The sequence below is a fragment of the Microtus pennsylvanicus genome, chromosome 2 (assembly GCF_037038515.1).
Source record: "Microtus pennsylvanicus isolate mMicPen1 chromosome 2, mMicPen1.hap1, whole genome shotgun sequence".
In the NCBI taxonomy this organism is placed as follows: Eukaryota; Metazoa; Chordata; class Mammalia; order Rodentia; family Cricetidae; genus Microtus; species Microtus pennsylvanicus.
The window spans coordinates 95,064,404-95,081,598 of NC_134580.1; the positions used below are offsets into that span (position 1 = coordinate 95,064,404).

The 17,195-nt window shown below is 44.1% G+C and overlaps 1 protein-coding gene across 2 annotated transcripts; it reads left to right on the plus strand.

Annotated features, from left to right (window-relative positions):
* Nucleotides 1–3,310: 3,310 nt before the first annotated feature.
* Nucleotides 3,311–16,828, plus strand: Tmco5a (transmembrane and coiled-coil domains 5A). 2 transcript variants are annotated; one of them, XM_075963782.1, is made up of 11 exons: nt 3,311–3,345; nt 4,230–4,379; nt 4,790–4,913; nt 6,362–6,412; nt 7,092–7,163; nt 10,404–10,460; nt 10,896–10,955; nt 11,377–11,441; nt 12,428–12,485; nt 14,555–14,595; nt 16,630–16,828. In XM_075963782.1, the coding sequence occupies exons 1-11, from the start codon at nt 3,311–3,313 to the stop codon at nt 16,826–16,828; spliced, it is 912 nt and encodes a 303-aa protein (XP_075819897.1). The 2 variants fall into 2 exon arrangements, with proteins under 2 accessions (XP_075819897.1, XP_075819898.1); XM_075963783.1 differs by lacking the exon at nt 10,896–10,955.
* The last annotated feature ends 367 nt before the right edge of the window (nt 16,829–17,195 follow it).

Consider the following 17,195-nt stretch of genomic DNA (forward strand, 5'->3'; position numbering starts at 1 on the left):
GGGCTTTATTTTTATCCCAGTTAAAGTCCCTGTCCACTCCATTAACAGCTGCAATAACCTTGGTCCCGGGCATCTCCTAGTGAAGCTACAGCCAGCTGGGGTTAATGAACTCTCGCGACCATCAATTCCTGGGAGAGGCCATTGGCCTGAACTGTTACTTAATTACTCTTCTGTGTACAGCTTCATAAAGCAACGAGAAGCCTTCTTTCAGGAGATGGTAATGGGGGTCTTCAGAGGCCATTAATTTTACAAATAGTTTTGCTAGAAACTTCAGTATGTTAAGAAGTCGGCCTGGCTCACAAATCACCTCAAGGTGGTCTCCTCCGAGGAGAGACCTGAAACCTGACAGGTTTCTGTGGCTGTCACCCTGGAAGTTATCAGCTGTGGCCGTGCCTATGTCCTGAGACCCCCAAAAAGACCACCACGGAGCCATACTCTTGTGAGTGCAAAAGCAAGGTCTCATTTATTATATATTGGCTAAGACAGGTCCCCTTCCTCACAGTCTGACGTGGCAGATGGAGGGAGGAGGACCTCGTCTACTATGGTAAGGGATTTTTAAAGACAAAAGCCACAAAGCAGTCAGTCCCAAGATTACAGTTTCAAAGTACAAAGTTGCTTGTCTGTATCACAATTGGCCAAAGGTTAGGTAAAGTTTAGCTGTTATTCTCTAATAGGCTGTCCTTGCCTAAGGAGGTTGTTCTCCCATAGTAACTGTCCCCTGGTCACTTCCTCGGGACATCTGCTGGCCCTTTGCTAACCACAGGGGCTGTCTGGAAACTTATCTGATTGGTCCATTGTTACTCAATGGACAAGGGAAGTTAGGTGGTCAACATCTTTTGTGTAACCACGGGTGGGGATATGGGTGGCAGTCAGGAGTTTTGTGTATCTAGGATTTTTCCATTAACTAATACTTCCCCTCGCGGCTCCTGGCTTTTCTCGAGGGTTGGAGTGAAGTTCGAAGTCCCACGGGATCCCAGAACAAAAATGGAATCTTTTTCGGCCTCAATTTGTCTGGTCTCATACAGTAAGAGCTGATGTGCACGCGCATGCACGCGTGCACACAAACACACACACACACACACACACACGTGTGTTCCAGTATAGAGAATGAGTATTTTTTTTTATTTTCTGTGAATGATTTTTCCCTAAAAGTTTGCAAAAGAAGACATTGTGGGGCTAATCCAAAACAATCACGGCCATTGTCAACGAACGTTAAAATCTCTTGTAATTTCTGTCTTATGGGTGGGGCTCTTAATCTCTGAAACTCTCACCTAGCAAGCCTGCATGGACCAATAAGCCTCTGCAGGCAAAACTGGGCCTTGGTGTCCCTTGCTGGTTTTGCTAGACCTGCTGGACTCTGCGGTTATCTCAGCACACCCCAAGTTCTCCTCCTGTCCATCGAACCTCTTCACACACCAACACACTGCTTTCAAACATGAGGAGACTCCATGGCTCTCTCTGCACTACCCCATTTAAAACTGTCGTATTCTCCCTTTGCCACACACTTGATGCCTTCCCTCATCCCCTTCACCTGCTCATGTTTTCCCTGTGGGGGCCAGCCATGATAATCTAAGTCTGGGCAGGTCATCCAAAGGAAGTTCTTTCCTTCCAACCAGTATCACCTGGGACTCCGGCCATCAACAAATTTTAATAAGAGGCCTGAGTCTCCGTAGTTTACTCTGAAGCAATACCTGGTAGCAGGAAAACACCACAAGCTGAGATTACCCGACTCCCACCCAAGAGCAGACCATCCAAAGGAAATGCCTGACATTCCATCCTCTGTAGATAGGAGCACCTGCCAACGCACCTCACCAGAACACCCCTAGACAAATGTCAGCCAGTCAGGGGTCCTGAACCTTAGAGCCCCCTCACTCCCACCTTTACTATTATAAAAACCCAATTCTAATTGAGCTTGGGGTTCTCCAAATATTCCAATACATTGGACATGCAGAGAGACCGAGTTTGCAAGCTTGATTAAAATAAAGGCTCTAGCCGGGCGATGGTGGCGCACGCCTTTAATCCCAGCACTCGGGAGGCAGAGGCAGGCAGATCTCTGTGAGTTCGAGACCAGCCTGGTCTACAGAGCTAGTTCCAGGACAGGCTCCAAAGCCACAGTGAAACCCTGTCTCAAAAAAAAATAAAATAAAATAAAGGCTCTTTGCTTTTACATATGGGACTCGGTCTCCTTTGTTGGCTTTTGTGGGGACCCATGGATTTAGGCATAACATTCCCATTCTCTTTTCATATGAAATAAAATCAATGTAACCCCCCTACACACACACACACACACACACACACACATCTCAGCATGTCAACTTTGTGCTTTGAATTGTCCCATTCCCTCTTGTAGACACTGGCACTTTTACTCTTCGATACCCATAGGACAAATGGGTCATCAGTTGGTTATATGACAGCATCACTGTGACCACAAGATCAAATTTCCCATCTTCTTCCCACTTGGGGAGGAAGCAAGCCCTACTTATCAGAGAGACATGATTAGAAAGGCTGTCCCCTCATACTTTCTAGAAACAAGATTCCCTGAAGATTGTTCCTGCTTAGGGCAGACTTAGCCACAGAGCCCACACATCTATAGAGGTTCTGACTTCTTAAAGATTAACAAGAGACTGTTATCAGCACCACTGTGACATGGCGCCCTGACCATCCTATGTCAATTGTGGAGTCATAACCCCATGGAAGGTTGTGAAATTCTGGTTCCACTGGAAAGAGATGAGAGTCTTCCAGAAGCTAATCAACTAGGGCAGGATTAGGAAGCCACAGCACATCAATAGAAGGGAGGTAAAGTTTGGGGAAGCAACTAGAGGGCAGAGAGGGAGTTGCCTTCCCCTTCCTTTTCTCATCCCTGATTGGCATTGACACACTTCCCAACCAGTTTGCAGTGACCAGGGGTTAGAGAACAGCCCATAACTTTCCAGGGCAGCGATGTCCCTACATCTGTACCCTAAGACCTTTAAGAAAGCTGCAGGTCAGAAAGAAAGACGACCTGAGAAAAACTTAGTACCTCTGTTTCTTCCTAGTATTTTGTCTAGGTTTCCAACTCGCATTATTATGGCAAACAGCCTCTAGGTGTGTTTGCTTGCGAGATAGCTTATGGAATTTTCCAGTGGATCTCTGCACCCTCACTTCCTGATGCAGAGTCAGAGGAGGAGAAGAAAAAGCTGAGGGTTTTGTCATATCCAGCCAAGGGGCTCTGAAGGGAGAGAACCAGTTCATTGACTTTCTATTTGGGAGATTGATGGGCCCATTTCTGCAGTCCATAACCACATCTCTGCTAACATTTCAGGCATCTACAATGGAAGAACAGAAGGAAAATCAGCTAGATTATGAGTAAGTAACAGAGACTACAAAGGCTGCATCCAGGCATCAGGTGTGAGGCAGGTCGCTGGCCATACCTTCTCTAATCTTCCAGCCACCTCTCCCTCCTGCCCCCTCAATCCATCTCCCAAGCATTCCACTCCTACAGGGAGTGGTCACCACTATAAATTCCCCACCTGAGGCATGATATTTTCCAACGTCGTGCTTCATGTCTCTCAAAACAAAATCCTTGGACCATACTACCCTAGTCCCAATTAAGAACTCCAAAGACAAGTCAATGAAATCTTTCCCAGGCTAGTAAAAGTTTAGTGTGGGCCTCCCTTGACTTCAGTACTCTTCCTAAAGTTACCATTTCATTCAGTTGTTATTTTCAAAACAGACATCTGTGCTCTTGAATGACATTCCTGGAATATAAGTATGTAGTCACTGAAATGGCCCTCGTATGAGAATCTCAAACATTATAATCAGAAATCAAAGAGAAGGGGAACCATGGGTGGAAGGAGAGAAGCCCTATTATGGTAGTAGAAACTTCTGTCTCTGAATAAAGCAGACTCACTCAGAAGTGATGCAGCAGGTGCCTAGATAAAAATAGTCAATAAAAGTGTATTGCATAAGCATGTTTCGAGAACAATTTAGGAAAAGGTTGCCATGGGAAACAGTTCTCTCCAGCACGAGGCTATTTAAGGAAGTGAAGCTTCTCTTGAAATCAGAATGGAGGTGCATCTCAAGATGGCCCTCGCTGGGTTGGGAATTACTGAGACAGTTTAGGGTGTGATTAAGATGTGTGCCTATTCACAGCGGATGAATTACCTATCTTCTAGAGAGCCTACCTAACCTGGTGAGGTTTTGCTCTTGAGACAACCAACCCTTGTTCATTTGGGGGGCTGTGCCTATAGGTCAGAAAAGATGGAAATCTTAAGATTGGCCCAATCCAAGAAGAACATTATCAGTTTAAACATGGACCTTGAAAAAGATATGCAGAGAATTGATGAGGCCAACCAGGAACTTCTTCTCAAAATACAAGAAAAAGAAAATGAAATCCAGAGGTGAGTCTAAAGTTTCAGGATGGAAGTTCTCAACCTGAAAGAAGGGGGGGTGGTGACAGGAGGAAGAAATCCTCAACTTCTCTACTTTCTGTAGAGAACTCTATCCCATGTAGCAAACAACCATCCTTTACTCCGTGACGGTCCCCCCCCCCAGGACATCCAGATACAGCAAGCTTAAAGATGCACTTACTTAAAAAATTAGGCTGAGCTTTCCTTGAGTTGAAGAACACTGGAGAGTTTGGCCTGGTATAAGGTTGTTCTTTTTTTATGACTTGGAAATGGCCTGAATCTGTGGACCTGGGAAAGAAGTGTTTCCAACCTGAGATACCCAAGTAGTCGTCAACCCCAGATTTTACCACTTCTGAACCTGTCCATTACGATTCCTTCCGGTTTTCCCTTGCGTCATCCAGGCTGGAGAGTGAGATCACCCAGACTAGAGACCCTGCAGAAGATGAGGACTGGGAAAAGGAAAACTATGCTGTGATGGAAAGAGAACGCGTTCTGCAGGAGCTGGAGGAAGAATCAGCCAGACTTGTGAGCATGACACTGGAGAAAGCGAGTCCATGACGTCATCCTGGCCATATGTGCACTGTAGAGCACGGCCCCCCTTCAGCTAAGCTAGTCTTTTTAAATCCTAACTTGATGAGGTCTTGAATCCCACATAGCTGAAATATCATTTCAACATAAAGTCAATATAAGCATATAATTAGCATATTTTCCTTCTTTTGTCAATGTTTTTTAAATTACAATTACATCATTTCCCTCTTCCCTTCCAGCCCTCACATATATTCCACTCTGCGCTCTTTTCATAATTGTTGTCACATATATATGTGTGTGGATATTACTAAATACATACATATAACCTGCTCAGTCCGTATCTCATGACTTGGATGCATTTTTTTCAAGGCGGACCATTTGGGGTATTGGATGACTAATCAGTGCGCCCTTTTCTGCGTGAAACGGTTTCTCTCCAGTATTTCTTAGCAGACTGTACCATTGTGTAGGGCCGAGGGCCTCATTGACATCAGTGTGTCTCTTGGTGGCATCCCCCTTCAAGTCATATTTAGAGATCCGTGTTGTTGAGATGTTATGTGTGTAACTTCTGACATCTCTAAAAGACACAACCTCACAAAAACGTTCTTGTTCTTCTGGCTATTAAAATTTTTGCTCCTCCTTCTTGACAAGATCCCCGAGCCGTAGGTGCAGGAATTGGATTAAAGATATATCAGATGGGACTAGGTTCAAACTCCTGCAGTGTGGTGGGTTTTGGTTGTTGTTGTTGTTTTGTAATGCCCTCCGTCTGTTTCGTAGAGAAGCTTCCTTGATTAGGGCCAGGACTGCACTTGTCTGTGGGTAGAAAGACAAACATTTAGAAGATGATCGTGCTGGTTTAGCAAAGGGGTGTTCAACTCTCTCTCAAGATCCATGCCTTCACTAGCCCTGGGTATTTTGCTAGGTTTCTGTACCTGGCGTGATTTCCCTTTGGCTGAGCAAGTCTTGAGTCCAATTAGAGAGCTACCGCCAAGGTGTAAGTGTCACGACTGCACCTTTGGAGCTATCCTGCCCTGCTGATTGGTGTTATGATTCACAGGAGGCACAGATGGATAGACTGTTGGTTGCTTCCCTCATTTGGAAGCTTCCATGGAGCCTTCTGGTACCAAGAAACCTAGTCCTCAGGGAGGAGGCTTTTAAGCAATTCTTTTTGCATAGAAAGACTATGTCCGTGCATGGGAGGGAATTGGGGAGAGTAGGGTTTCTTGGGTAATATTTAGTGCTGGGACCATAAATATCTATATCCTTTGTATGCTACTGATTATTTCACCTGTGATTTGATTTCAAGATCTCCTTACAACTTACGTTGTTCAAATAAGCCCAAACTTGTGCAAGGAAACACTGCTTGATGAAATGGGAATACCAACCGAATAGCAGTAGACAATGTTACCTGTGATTCAAACTTACATTCTGGTCCTTTCTCTCTCCAGGAGAGGAAGAATGAGGCTTTGGTTCACAGCATTTCAGAACTTCAGAGGAAGGTAGGATGGGGCTCTGTGGTCCTCAGTACCTCCACAGCATTGTTATTCCCAAAGAGGCAAGATAAGGAAAGTGTCAAAAAGGCTTCAGTTTGGCATGGATCCCACTCTCGGACCCACTCTCCTGAGCTTAAGGCTCAAGTCAAAAAGCCGTGAATATTTCTGTAAATGTGGAATGAAAGGAACAGTGGATGAGGTGTTCAATGATCTCACTAGTTCTCCTTTCTGTCACAAGGCAATAGATTCTAATAGATACTCCGTTGAAGTGCTTAGCCAGAACCTTAACGAGAAGTTAATTGTACCTTCAACTAAGACTGTAGCTCACACACAACTACCCTTAATCCCCAAAGATTTCCTCTTCCACCCTCTTCATATTACCGAGAACTGATACCCACTCTGAGCCACCCTGAAACCCTGTGTAGCCCAACTTGAATTGGGGCTAGAAAGAACTACTTGCTTGCCCTGACTAGGTCACATGACAAGAAGACACACGTAGAATAAAGCTGGCTACATAGGACATTGAGGATCTTCCAAAGATCATGTCCTTGAAGTTTTCACATAGCCCTGACTCTTACCCATACACACCAGAGGATATCTTTCCTCTCGGATTATTTTTATGAGTATCAGTTGTTGTGTTTATGTCCATATTTGAAATGTGTGTTTTTTTTATCTGAAACTGTAGCTTGCATGGAAATCTCAAAAGATAGTCAAATGTGAACAAGATGATCCAAAAATAACCCAAGAAGAGTCCAAGGTAAGTGCCAAGGCAACCGAGACTGGGCTTGGACCACACGGCCAGGAAAACAGCTGGCCAGCTAGACACAGTCATTGCAGGTGCTGCAAATTCTCTGTGCTTTGGCCTGTATCTGACTTGACATAGCCAGAGCCACTGAGGTCTTCGTCTCTTTCCTCGGCCCTTACTCAAGAGTTTCTCTCTGCAGAAGATTCTATTCTGTCTTCTGTCTGGAAGAACAGAGCATATATGAGTTCAAACTATTGAGGGAGTGAAGTCCCCCATCTAAACGCTGGCTCTGGTAGTTAATCTAAGCATGTGGTTAGGCTGTTTCATTGCTCTCTCGCAGTCTCAGCTTGAGGACAGATGAGATGGTGCATATGGAAGATTCTTTCCTCCTTTTGCTATCTGAATGCTCACAGAGTTATCTAGCAATTCTGAAGTTGTTACTTAGACGTCTGCCTGAGGTTATGCATAGAGGCAGACCTAGGATCGGTAATTGTCACCTGAAGGTCAAATAAGATATATTTATTTATTGTGATCCAAAAAGGGTTCATTCATTAGACCCTAAATTATTTAATGATCTCATTTTATAAACACATCGTGAATGTGAAGCATTTCTCTAATTATGTCCCAGATCTAAGGACCCAAAACCAACCACAAGCTATCTAATCAAAAGTACAAGAGTTGGAGACTTTTTTTTTTTTACTGAGAAAGCAGATAAAATTCTCTTGACATTTTTTTCCAGAATCACATCTTTGTCCTAATCCGAATTCCCTATGCATTCAAAAACCAACACTATTTGAAGCCTCTGAAGAAATGGAGATGCTGAAGATAGCAAACAGAGAGGAAGGATATAGAATCCATATCCCATCTTCTGCTGACCAGTTTGGTACCAGAGGCCACTGGGGGCTACACACACAGGCAGTCCAAAGTCAGCAGGCAAACCTGCTTGACTGTGCTCCTGTAGAAAACACCTAGGGAAGAAGGAAATGGTGGGTCTGAGGCTGCATCAGGAAGAAGTTGGAGATAAGACCAGAAAGGGTTAAAAAATAAAATAAAAGACCCTGACTGTGCCTGCTGTCTAAGCAGTCAAGAGATCGGTATTCTCCAGAGACCCTTCCTTTTGCAGAACAAGTTTTACTGCTGGTAACCCAGCCATAACCAATAGGAAACACGTGGGGTCTGGCAATGGCGGCTGTCAGCATCTCAGCCTTTGTCAGAACTACCGCCACCCTTTGTTGTAGAAGGTCACTAGGCCTGGGAGCCGTCCGTTCCGGGGCATTCCGGTTTAATTACTGTCTGATGCACAGCATGGCTTTTGCTTCTTTTGGTAGGACTCAGGCCAGTTGCTGAAAGAGGTATCTGCTCCCCAACCTTATGATGCACATCCCTGGCCTGAAAGAATAGCTCTCGGAGCATCTGGATGACGGGCCTTGGTGTCGTTAGCTGCAGGGAGAAGTAACTGTGCAGAGCGCAGGTGTCAGATCACAGCTTCTGGATGGAAGAAGGAAAATAAAGCCGAGTAGAGAAGTGTATACCCCAAATGCAAACCCTCCTCTCCCTCTGTTATCCTGTTACCCCCTGCTTCTAAAGTCACCAGGACATGGGCAGTTTAAATAGCCTCCGTCACTATTCTCCTGGCTTCTCATTTTACTCCTAAATGATCCATTTTCTATACCTGGAGAAAATTGGTTTTTTTTCAAATAACAAATTGACTTTGTTCCCCGCCCGCGCCCCAGATTCATGCTGCAATCAGAATGAACATCCAAACTCCATCTACGAGCTCCGGGGCCCTATAATACGACCTAGACAACTCCTTCGGAACTCTATGGAAATGTTTCTCAACCTTCCTAACACTCTTGACTCCTGAATACAGTTCCTCACATTGTGGTGACCTGAACCATTGAATTATGTTGTTGCTGTTTCATAATCGTATTATCGTGAATCATAATATAAATACCCGATACACAGATGGTATTTATATTATGAAAGGGTCATTTGACACCCCCAAAGGGGTCACAAGGGGTTCTATACGTTCTTCTAGAAGCTACAAGGACCGATAATTTAGGCCTTAGCCAAGCCTTTCCTACCTGTTCTACCTACCATACTCATCTACCTGTTCACGATCACCAAATGTGCACCTTCTTTCTGACCTTAGCCTTCGCAAGAACTTCCCCATAAAACACATTTCTTCCAACTATCTCTCAGGCTAAGATTTGTTATGTAGGCCTCCGCTCAAGCGTCATCTCACTACAGAGGCCTTTCCCGCCACCCCTCTCCCACGTCACCCTCCTCCTACACCTCTAACACACCGCTGCTCACGTTCTGGTTTTAATGCCTTTTCTTACACAGACCATTATAGTAATGACGTTTTTGTTATGTTCCCAACTATACTGAAAGTTCCTCATGGAGACAAAGGTCTTACCAATCTTTGCTCTCCATAGAGAGAGGGAGGGAGGGAGGGAGGGAGGGAGGGAGGGAGGGAGGGAGGGAGGGAGGGAGTTTATTATAGTGGCCAATATAAAAGAGTGTTCTCCAAATAGTTAAGGAGATAAAACAGGGAAGAAAGTATAGTGATATTTTATTTGTATTTTAATAAATAAAGCTGAAGATTAGAGTGCAAAATTAGTCACACTAGTCAGCCATACAGACCAGGCAGTGGTGGCACACATCTTTAATCCAGCAGCCACACTAGTCAGCCATAGAGGGCGGATGGTGGTGGTGCACACCTTTAATACCAGCACTAGAGAGGAATATAAGGCAGATGAGACGGGAACTGGCTCTCTTTTCTGTCTGAAGATTTCAAAAGTAAGAGCTCTCTAGTGGCTTGGTTGCTTTGCTTTTCTGATCTTCAGCTTGAACCCCAATCTCACTCTCTAGGTTTTAAGAATATAGTGAAGGATAAAATACCGAGCAAATAGTCCTGGACCAAACTAGCTGCAGAGCTAGTTTCAGGACAGCCAGGCCTACACAGAGAAATGCTGTCTCCAAAAAGAGCGGGGCGGGGGGGATGGAGAGAAGTTCTTCAGGGCTCATAATTTTTGAGAAAATTCATTTTAAAACTATATAATTCAAAAGCAAAATTAAAAGATGAAGGCTCTGTGCAGAGAATTCTGTTCAGCCGCAAAGCTCTGGATGCTGTAAGGCCCCCATCGATGGTAAACGGATGCGTCCAGAGCCAGCAGAGCATCGCTGAGACGCTATGCCTGCTTTGTGCGTTTTCATCTGCAAAGGCTTTTGATCCTTTTTTTTCAACAGGTCAAGTTACAACAGTTGGAATCTTCCTGTGAAGACCAAGAAAAGGAACTTGGCAAGGTAAGAGCAGGACTTCAAAGTTCTTCCCAAGAAGGAGAAACATAACACACACACAGCAACCTAGTATATCCCTCAAAGGGCTGATGATTCATCGGCTCCCAGACTCAGGACCAGAATGGGTCTAAACGGTGGTGTGTTTGTTTGTTTTTAAGAAGATAAACCCAATCCTCTATGTTTTCTTCAATTGAACATTTTTACAGAACATACCCCAACACCTGTGTCTAACACATACTTGTATATACTTCTTTTCCAAATTTCCTGAAATAATTCCCTTTTGGACTATAAAATATGGTTTATTTGTGCTCAAAAATGAAATGAATTAATACACACAGCAAAAGTTTACATTGTGGGTCTAGAAATGGGATGGGAGGGACATAGGTACTTCTCTCACCGCAGTAAACGGAGAAAACTTTAAGATTCCACTTTGGTTTTCAGATAATGGAAGACTATATGTTTGTGTCTCAGCTCTGCGAAGATCAAGCTCTCTGCATAAAGGTACAGCTTCTCATGCAAGGGACAGAAAAGGGATTGTTCATCGGCAGGATCAAACAGAGCCAGGCTGCCCAAGGAATAATTATCTAGAAAAAAAATGTCAATATGGTACTAGGGAGAAACTGTATGGTCATCAATCCCTGGCACATATCACCCTACCGCTCCTTGATTCTTGGTAACTGCTAATAGGCCATCTCAGTGTCTGTGTTCTTAAATTAATAACAAGCGTGTCTCCGTGTCTCACCCCAGTTACTCTTGGGAACCTATCCACCACTGAGGAGTAAGGGGAGAGAAGGTCCATGGGTTGAGTGGCTGTGGGAATACCAACTATTCATTGCATAGTCTGGTGAAAAGTGCTTGTATGTTTAGAAAAATCGTTAAGCGCCCAAATATTAACTGTGGCTTCCTTCAATTCTCTTTAAAGAAGTACCAGGAAGCACTAAAGAGAATAGAAGAAGAGCTAGAGACCGGATTCCTTGAAAGAGAAGTGTGAGCATTGACGGAGGGACACGCTGGTTTGGTGGTAACCCCTTCTCAGCTGAGTCAGAGTCAACTCTGCCCAGGTCCCCTCTAGAACGGGAGGAGCCCCTCCTTTTGTGCTCTCATTAGAATCACAGTCTTGAAAGACTACAGAAAACGTCTTCATGACTTTATCCCACAGTTACACTATCATTTGGGTTAATATTAAGAGCATAAGCACGCATTTTAAAAAGTGCTGGTGGCTGAAATCCTTGGTACTTGGGGTAGTCCTTACTGGTCACAGGATGAACTTGAAACCATCAGCATCCTCACTTCTGACTATAAAATCCCAGTCGTGATAGAGTCATAAGGTTCACCCCTGGAGACACTGACGAGATGTGTTCCAAAACTTAGAACTCTACAGAGCACTGAACACTAAAAACTAGAAAGGACAAGGCTCTTGCTCTCCTTCTCAGGGATAAAGAGCACAGAACCAAAACAATGAGCCTTGCCTCCATCCCTTCACCCTCTTTAGGAGCTAGTCTTAATGAATATGCATTTCTGTTTATTAAATTTCCGGAGAGTCTTTGACTCAACAACAGGAAGCCAAAACTGCTTAATCCTCTAAATCAGCCACTTACAAATGGCAGCCTTTCCTTCCAGAAGCCAGGTCCTAGGACATGCAGGCTCTTGATCCTGAAGAAAACCCTCTGGTCTTTCTAGATGCTTGTTGGACATTAGACTGGGACTTCATTGTTAAGCTGAGGTTCTGGAACAGAGTTTTTGGTAGATCTTTCTGTGCCTCCTATTGGAGGCCTCTATCCACCACTGACTGACTTCTGAGTACCTGGAAATGGGTCACTTGTTCAAAGAGCTGGCTTTCTGTTTAAATTTATTTAAATAACTATAGGTCATGGCGACACTATGGGATAAGGCACCTTTTAAATAACCATCCTCTATGTTATGAATATTTGAATATTTTGCTCAATCTCTTTTGTGGTTCCTTTTCTTCCTAGATCAAAAGTATTAAGCATGGATTCTGCGAGAGAAAAGACTAACAGCCTAGCTAATAAGGTAAGAAATCCCCTCCTTCTGCTCAGTGCCTTCGCCTATCAAGGGCGTTTCTAGGAACTGTGGGTCACCAAATAGATGCCCAGTTTTCTCACGGCCCTTTGCAAACATTTGCAACTCTACCCACCCTCAACCAAGATGCAAAGGAGCAATTGTCTGTTCCCGTTTTACCCACTCAAAAGACAACCTAAGACCGAAGAGTTCCGTTCGAAAGCTGGAAGAAGCATTAACGGAACATGAATTACTGTATAGAGGAGGCAGACACAGCACACACCCTTTCTCTCCTATAATCACAAAATGTTCTTCTGTGCCTCCCAGCACAGTCTTGAATCTTCCACAACACAGGGCACCAGGTGTCTAACAGTGTGTAGCTGTAGTAGTTCTGCAAGTTAAAACATAGGAAGTCAGACTTGTGTATGTCCCACTTCATTGTCTCCTCGTAGTCAGCATCATGAAGTCACCAGCTCACAGGCCAAGCCTGGTCTAAAATCGCGGACCTTTTTGGAAGGAGGTTACCAGTCCTTTTAACCTTCTTGCTGTCTCACGCCAACAGGTTACATACTGGCTTCCACTGGCCTTAAGGCCAAGGTTGACAATCAATGAAGTTTTCATGTAGTCAAGATAAATGGGGCTTTGTTTGTTTGTTCGTTTTAAGATTTATTTATTTTATGTATGAGTGCTCTATTTGCATAAACACCTACAGGCCAGAAGAGGGCATCAGATCCCACTAGAGACGGTTGTGAACCACCATGCGGTTGCTGGGTATTGAACTCAGTGCCATTTGTTTGGTTTTGAATCTCAGAAAAAAAGGCCATCTCTTTCCATAAGAGAGACTATTACTACGGCCCTGGCATCCACCAGATACTTGTTTCTGTTGAACCACGCTCACATGTCCTATGCAATCTCAGAAGCCCATCGATGGACTCTTTTAGCAACAACCGGAGAAAAACAGATTTGTCTTCCCAAAGCCCATATAATCCCATGAGGGCCCACTGGCCAGTGATGTTTAAATTCCTTCACGCAGGAAAGGCTGCCCAAGAGGTAGGTGTCCTGAGTACCTACTAGGGCCCTCCAGCACCCTCAGGCTACAGAACCCATTTCCAGTTTCTGATTCCAGTTCTATTGGCTTCAAAATGTGGGCAGAACTTCTCTTACTCTTGATATCAAAGAGACTTTATAAAGGCAATAAAAGAGCTGAGAAAATATTTTGGAAGAAAGATATCAAAGAAATCCAGCCAGGCAAGTGGTGTCACATACTTTTAATCCCAGCACTTAGGAGGCAGAAGCAGATGGATCTCTGTAAGTCTGAGGCCAGCCTGCTATACAGAGGAAGTTCCAGGACAGCTAGGGTAGAGAAACTTTGTCTCCAAAAAGAAAATAGAAGGAAAAAAATCAAAAAAAGAAAAGAAAGAAAGAAGAAAAAAAAGAAAGAAATCCAGAAAGCCTCATTTTGAGATTACTCTTTTTGAAACTTCTCTCTTAAGACATGTCTGTATGATTCCCATGGGCTAAAAATTCCCCTTGGCTAAGTAGAAGGCAAATGAGCAATTTAAAGAGCTGGAAATGTGGACTCAGAGGGCCCAGTTTGTAGGTCATTTAACAGCTATAATATTTCCTCATTAATAATTATCTTTCTCTAGTTTGTATCAGTCTCGTGTGTGTGTGTGTGTGTGTGTGTGTGTGTGTGTGTGTGTGTGTGTGTGTAAAAACCAAGGCTGAAAAGATGGCTCAGCTTTCTGTCCTTGCAGAGGACCCAGGTTCAGTTCTTAGCACCCACCCAAGTCATTCAGTTCACAGCCATGTGGAAGGCCAAGCTCTAGGGGCTTTGACACATCTTCTGGCCTCCATGAACACCCAAACCTACATACACATATCCACACATAGACAGACAGAAGTTTAAAAAGGAATAAAATAAATCTTTACAAAGTAACTTTCATCTTTGAAAATTACATGTGTTTTTGTGTATATCAAAAATTTGTAAGATTTATGTCAATAAAACAATCAACTGCTGTTCGCTAACGTTATCTGGCAACTTCCAGAAATTGTTTATTTACTGTTGGTGTTTCTTCCAGGGTGGCTCCATCGCCAAAAAGGCTTTAAGATTCAGTAAAAGGTAAGCCAGGCCTCTGCCAGTAAACTTCCTGAAAAGCTGAGGTGCCAGGATCTATGCTGGCATAGAACAAAATATGAACAAGGAGAACCTGACACACACGTGTATGCACACACACACACACACACATGCGTGCACACACACATACGTGCACACACACATGCGTGCACACACACATGCGTGCACACACACACATGCATGCACATGTGCATGCAAACACACACATCGGCAGACTAGGGTCACTGGCTGTGTTCTAATGCCATGAGACTTGTGAGCCAGAGGCGACTGATGAACTCAGCTCTGCAGTGTCAGAAGTTAGCAGCTTAGCTGTGATGAGGACCAGAAGTCTTCACTCTCAATCAAGATGCAGTTGCTCTCACTCCCTGACTCCCTTTTGTGGTTTGAAGGAGCTTGTTGCACAGTTTCCCGGTAGCTATGATAGACAGGAAGTAGGGGGACTGAACCCCTGGATGGAATTGCACCACTGTCTAACAGCAGACCTATTAAATAGGAAACATCCGGGGAAAGAAACCACTAATGGTGTCCAGCACAGAATACAATTCTTAAACTTTTTCAATGAACAGGGATTCCATATTGAACACCTGGGTACATGTTAGCTAGTCCTGAGGGAAACACCATGACAGCAAGGAACAATTAGTATTCAGTAAGCCCTCTCCACGTGCAGGAAAAGGCCAAATATTGTCCCATGTGATCCACTTAAGAAGACATAAAGAAACATACTCAAAGTGGTGTGAAATATGGTTTACAAAGCGTCTCATCAGGACAGTCAAAATTATTGATACTTAAAAGTCAACTCCGATCGCCTGGGAAGTTTGCTTAAAGAGAACACATTTTCCTACCACATACATAAAATATTACATGTTCCTGTGTCCCTAGCTAGGACATCTCTGAAACAATGAGCAGAGTGCTCCCAGAACCCCAGGCCGCCCTCTAATCCATAACACCAAAGCCCAGCATGGTTCACTCTGTTGCTGCTATGTTTAATTCCTTAGCAGTGACCACACACTGCAGTACATGCATGAAGGGCATGCATGCAGTACATGCATGAAGGGCATGCAATACATGCACGTTTAATTCCTTAGCAGTGACCCACTAAGTCCCCCACACTCTAGTACATGCATGAAGGGCATGCATGCAGTACATGCACGTTTAATTCCTTAGCAGTGACCCATTAGGTCCCCCACACTGCAGTACATGCATGAAGGGCTAACTAAGAATGAGCTTGCAGATATTTAGAAAACCTGCAAGGACTTTGAATAGAAAAATGGGAGTACCTCTCTAGACTTCCTTTTGTTTTTCTTTTTAGCCTTTTGAAACAGGAGTTCACTCTGCTGATCTCCAATTCATAACATTCCTGCCTCACCTCCCAAGTGCCGGGGCTACAGACATAGACATATGCCATCACACTTAAACACTGATTCTAGTTAAATAAAGGGTTGACAGACAAGCTCCTATTAAAATTAAGAGTATTTGTTCTCTGATACCTGAGAATCAGAGGATGTTATAAAGGTGGGCGAGCGTAGATCATTACATCCACAATATATAAAGAGTTCCTGTAAGTCAACAAGCACAAACTACCTACCTAAGAGGTAAATGGGCAAGAGGAGGGAAACACGTGAGACCAACTTGCCTAGGGAGTTCAGCTTCAGTGTTCATTATGGAAATGTGAATTGAGGCCAAATGAGTTCTTATTTTATAACTGTTGACTGGCAAAATCTAAGCATCTGATAAAATTGTGTTGGCGGAGTTGGGAGCCCACAGACATACATGCTTAGAGGCAGCTGACTACTTTGGAAAATAATTGGAAAAAAAAGCTAAGGGAACAAAATGAAGTCTCATGGCGATAAATGGCACAACGAAAATAAAAGTGTATGGAAGGAATAACTGAGTAGGCAAAGGGAGTGTTAGGGAATGACGGCGGTGTATGGAGATGGCAGAGGCTCTCAGGTCTGCGTTTCTATTCCGGCCCCGGGTTTCGTAAACCCCAATTAACAGTTTCTGGGATTTCTCTTTCAGGGTTTTCCGCCCCCTCTTGTTTACCACGCTGTTTTTCATCAGACTGCTGGGTTACCTGATCTTCCATTTAAGCTTTATAAACCCCGACCTCCTCATCAACGCGCTGCCCAAGATCCTGAGCAGGGATGTCCTGTGGAAGCTGCGATGCTTCCTCTTCCCGTCCCTCACACTTGAGACAGGAGACATGCTACCGCACTGATCCCAAGTGTCCGTAGGCAGCAGAAGGCAAGAGGGAGACAGGCTTGGAGACAGGAGGTGGCGAAATTGCGGAGGGTAGAGGTTTTCCTCAGTTCTCCCCTGGTGCTGGCCTACTTGGTGATCGTTTGTCTCCGTGTTACTTTTTCAAGATTAACCTTGCCCAGTAAAGAACTCTGTCAATGAGTCTCTGGATGAATGGATAAAACGAACGAACGGTACACCGTGCTGATAAACCTGGCTAATTTCAGAATTCTATAGATACTTGTAAAGTTAGAACTGACCAATGAGTTCTGTGAATCTCCAAAATCTAATGACCAGTATCCCTGAAATGCAGAAGACCCCCACACAATACATGACTCAGAGTTGGT

Bases quoted from the DNA above. Each gene is read 5' to 3' on its own strand.
- Tmco5a (XM_075963782.1), top strand. From the start codon at position 3,311: ATGGAAGAACAGAAGGAAAATCAGCTAGATTATGA. The intron at 11,442-12,427 runs GTGAGCATTGAC...TTTTCTTCCTAG, and splicing joins GGATTCCTTGAAAGAGAAGT to ATCAAAAGTATTAAGCATGG. The intron at 14,596-16,629 runs GTAAGCCAGGCC...TTTCTCTTTCAG, and splicing joins GCTTTAAGATTCAGTAAAAG to GGTTTTCCGCCCCCTCTTGT.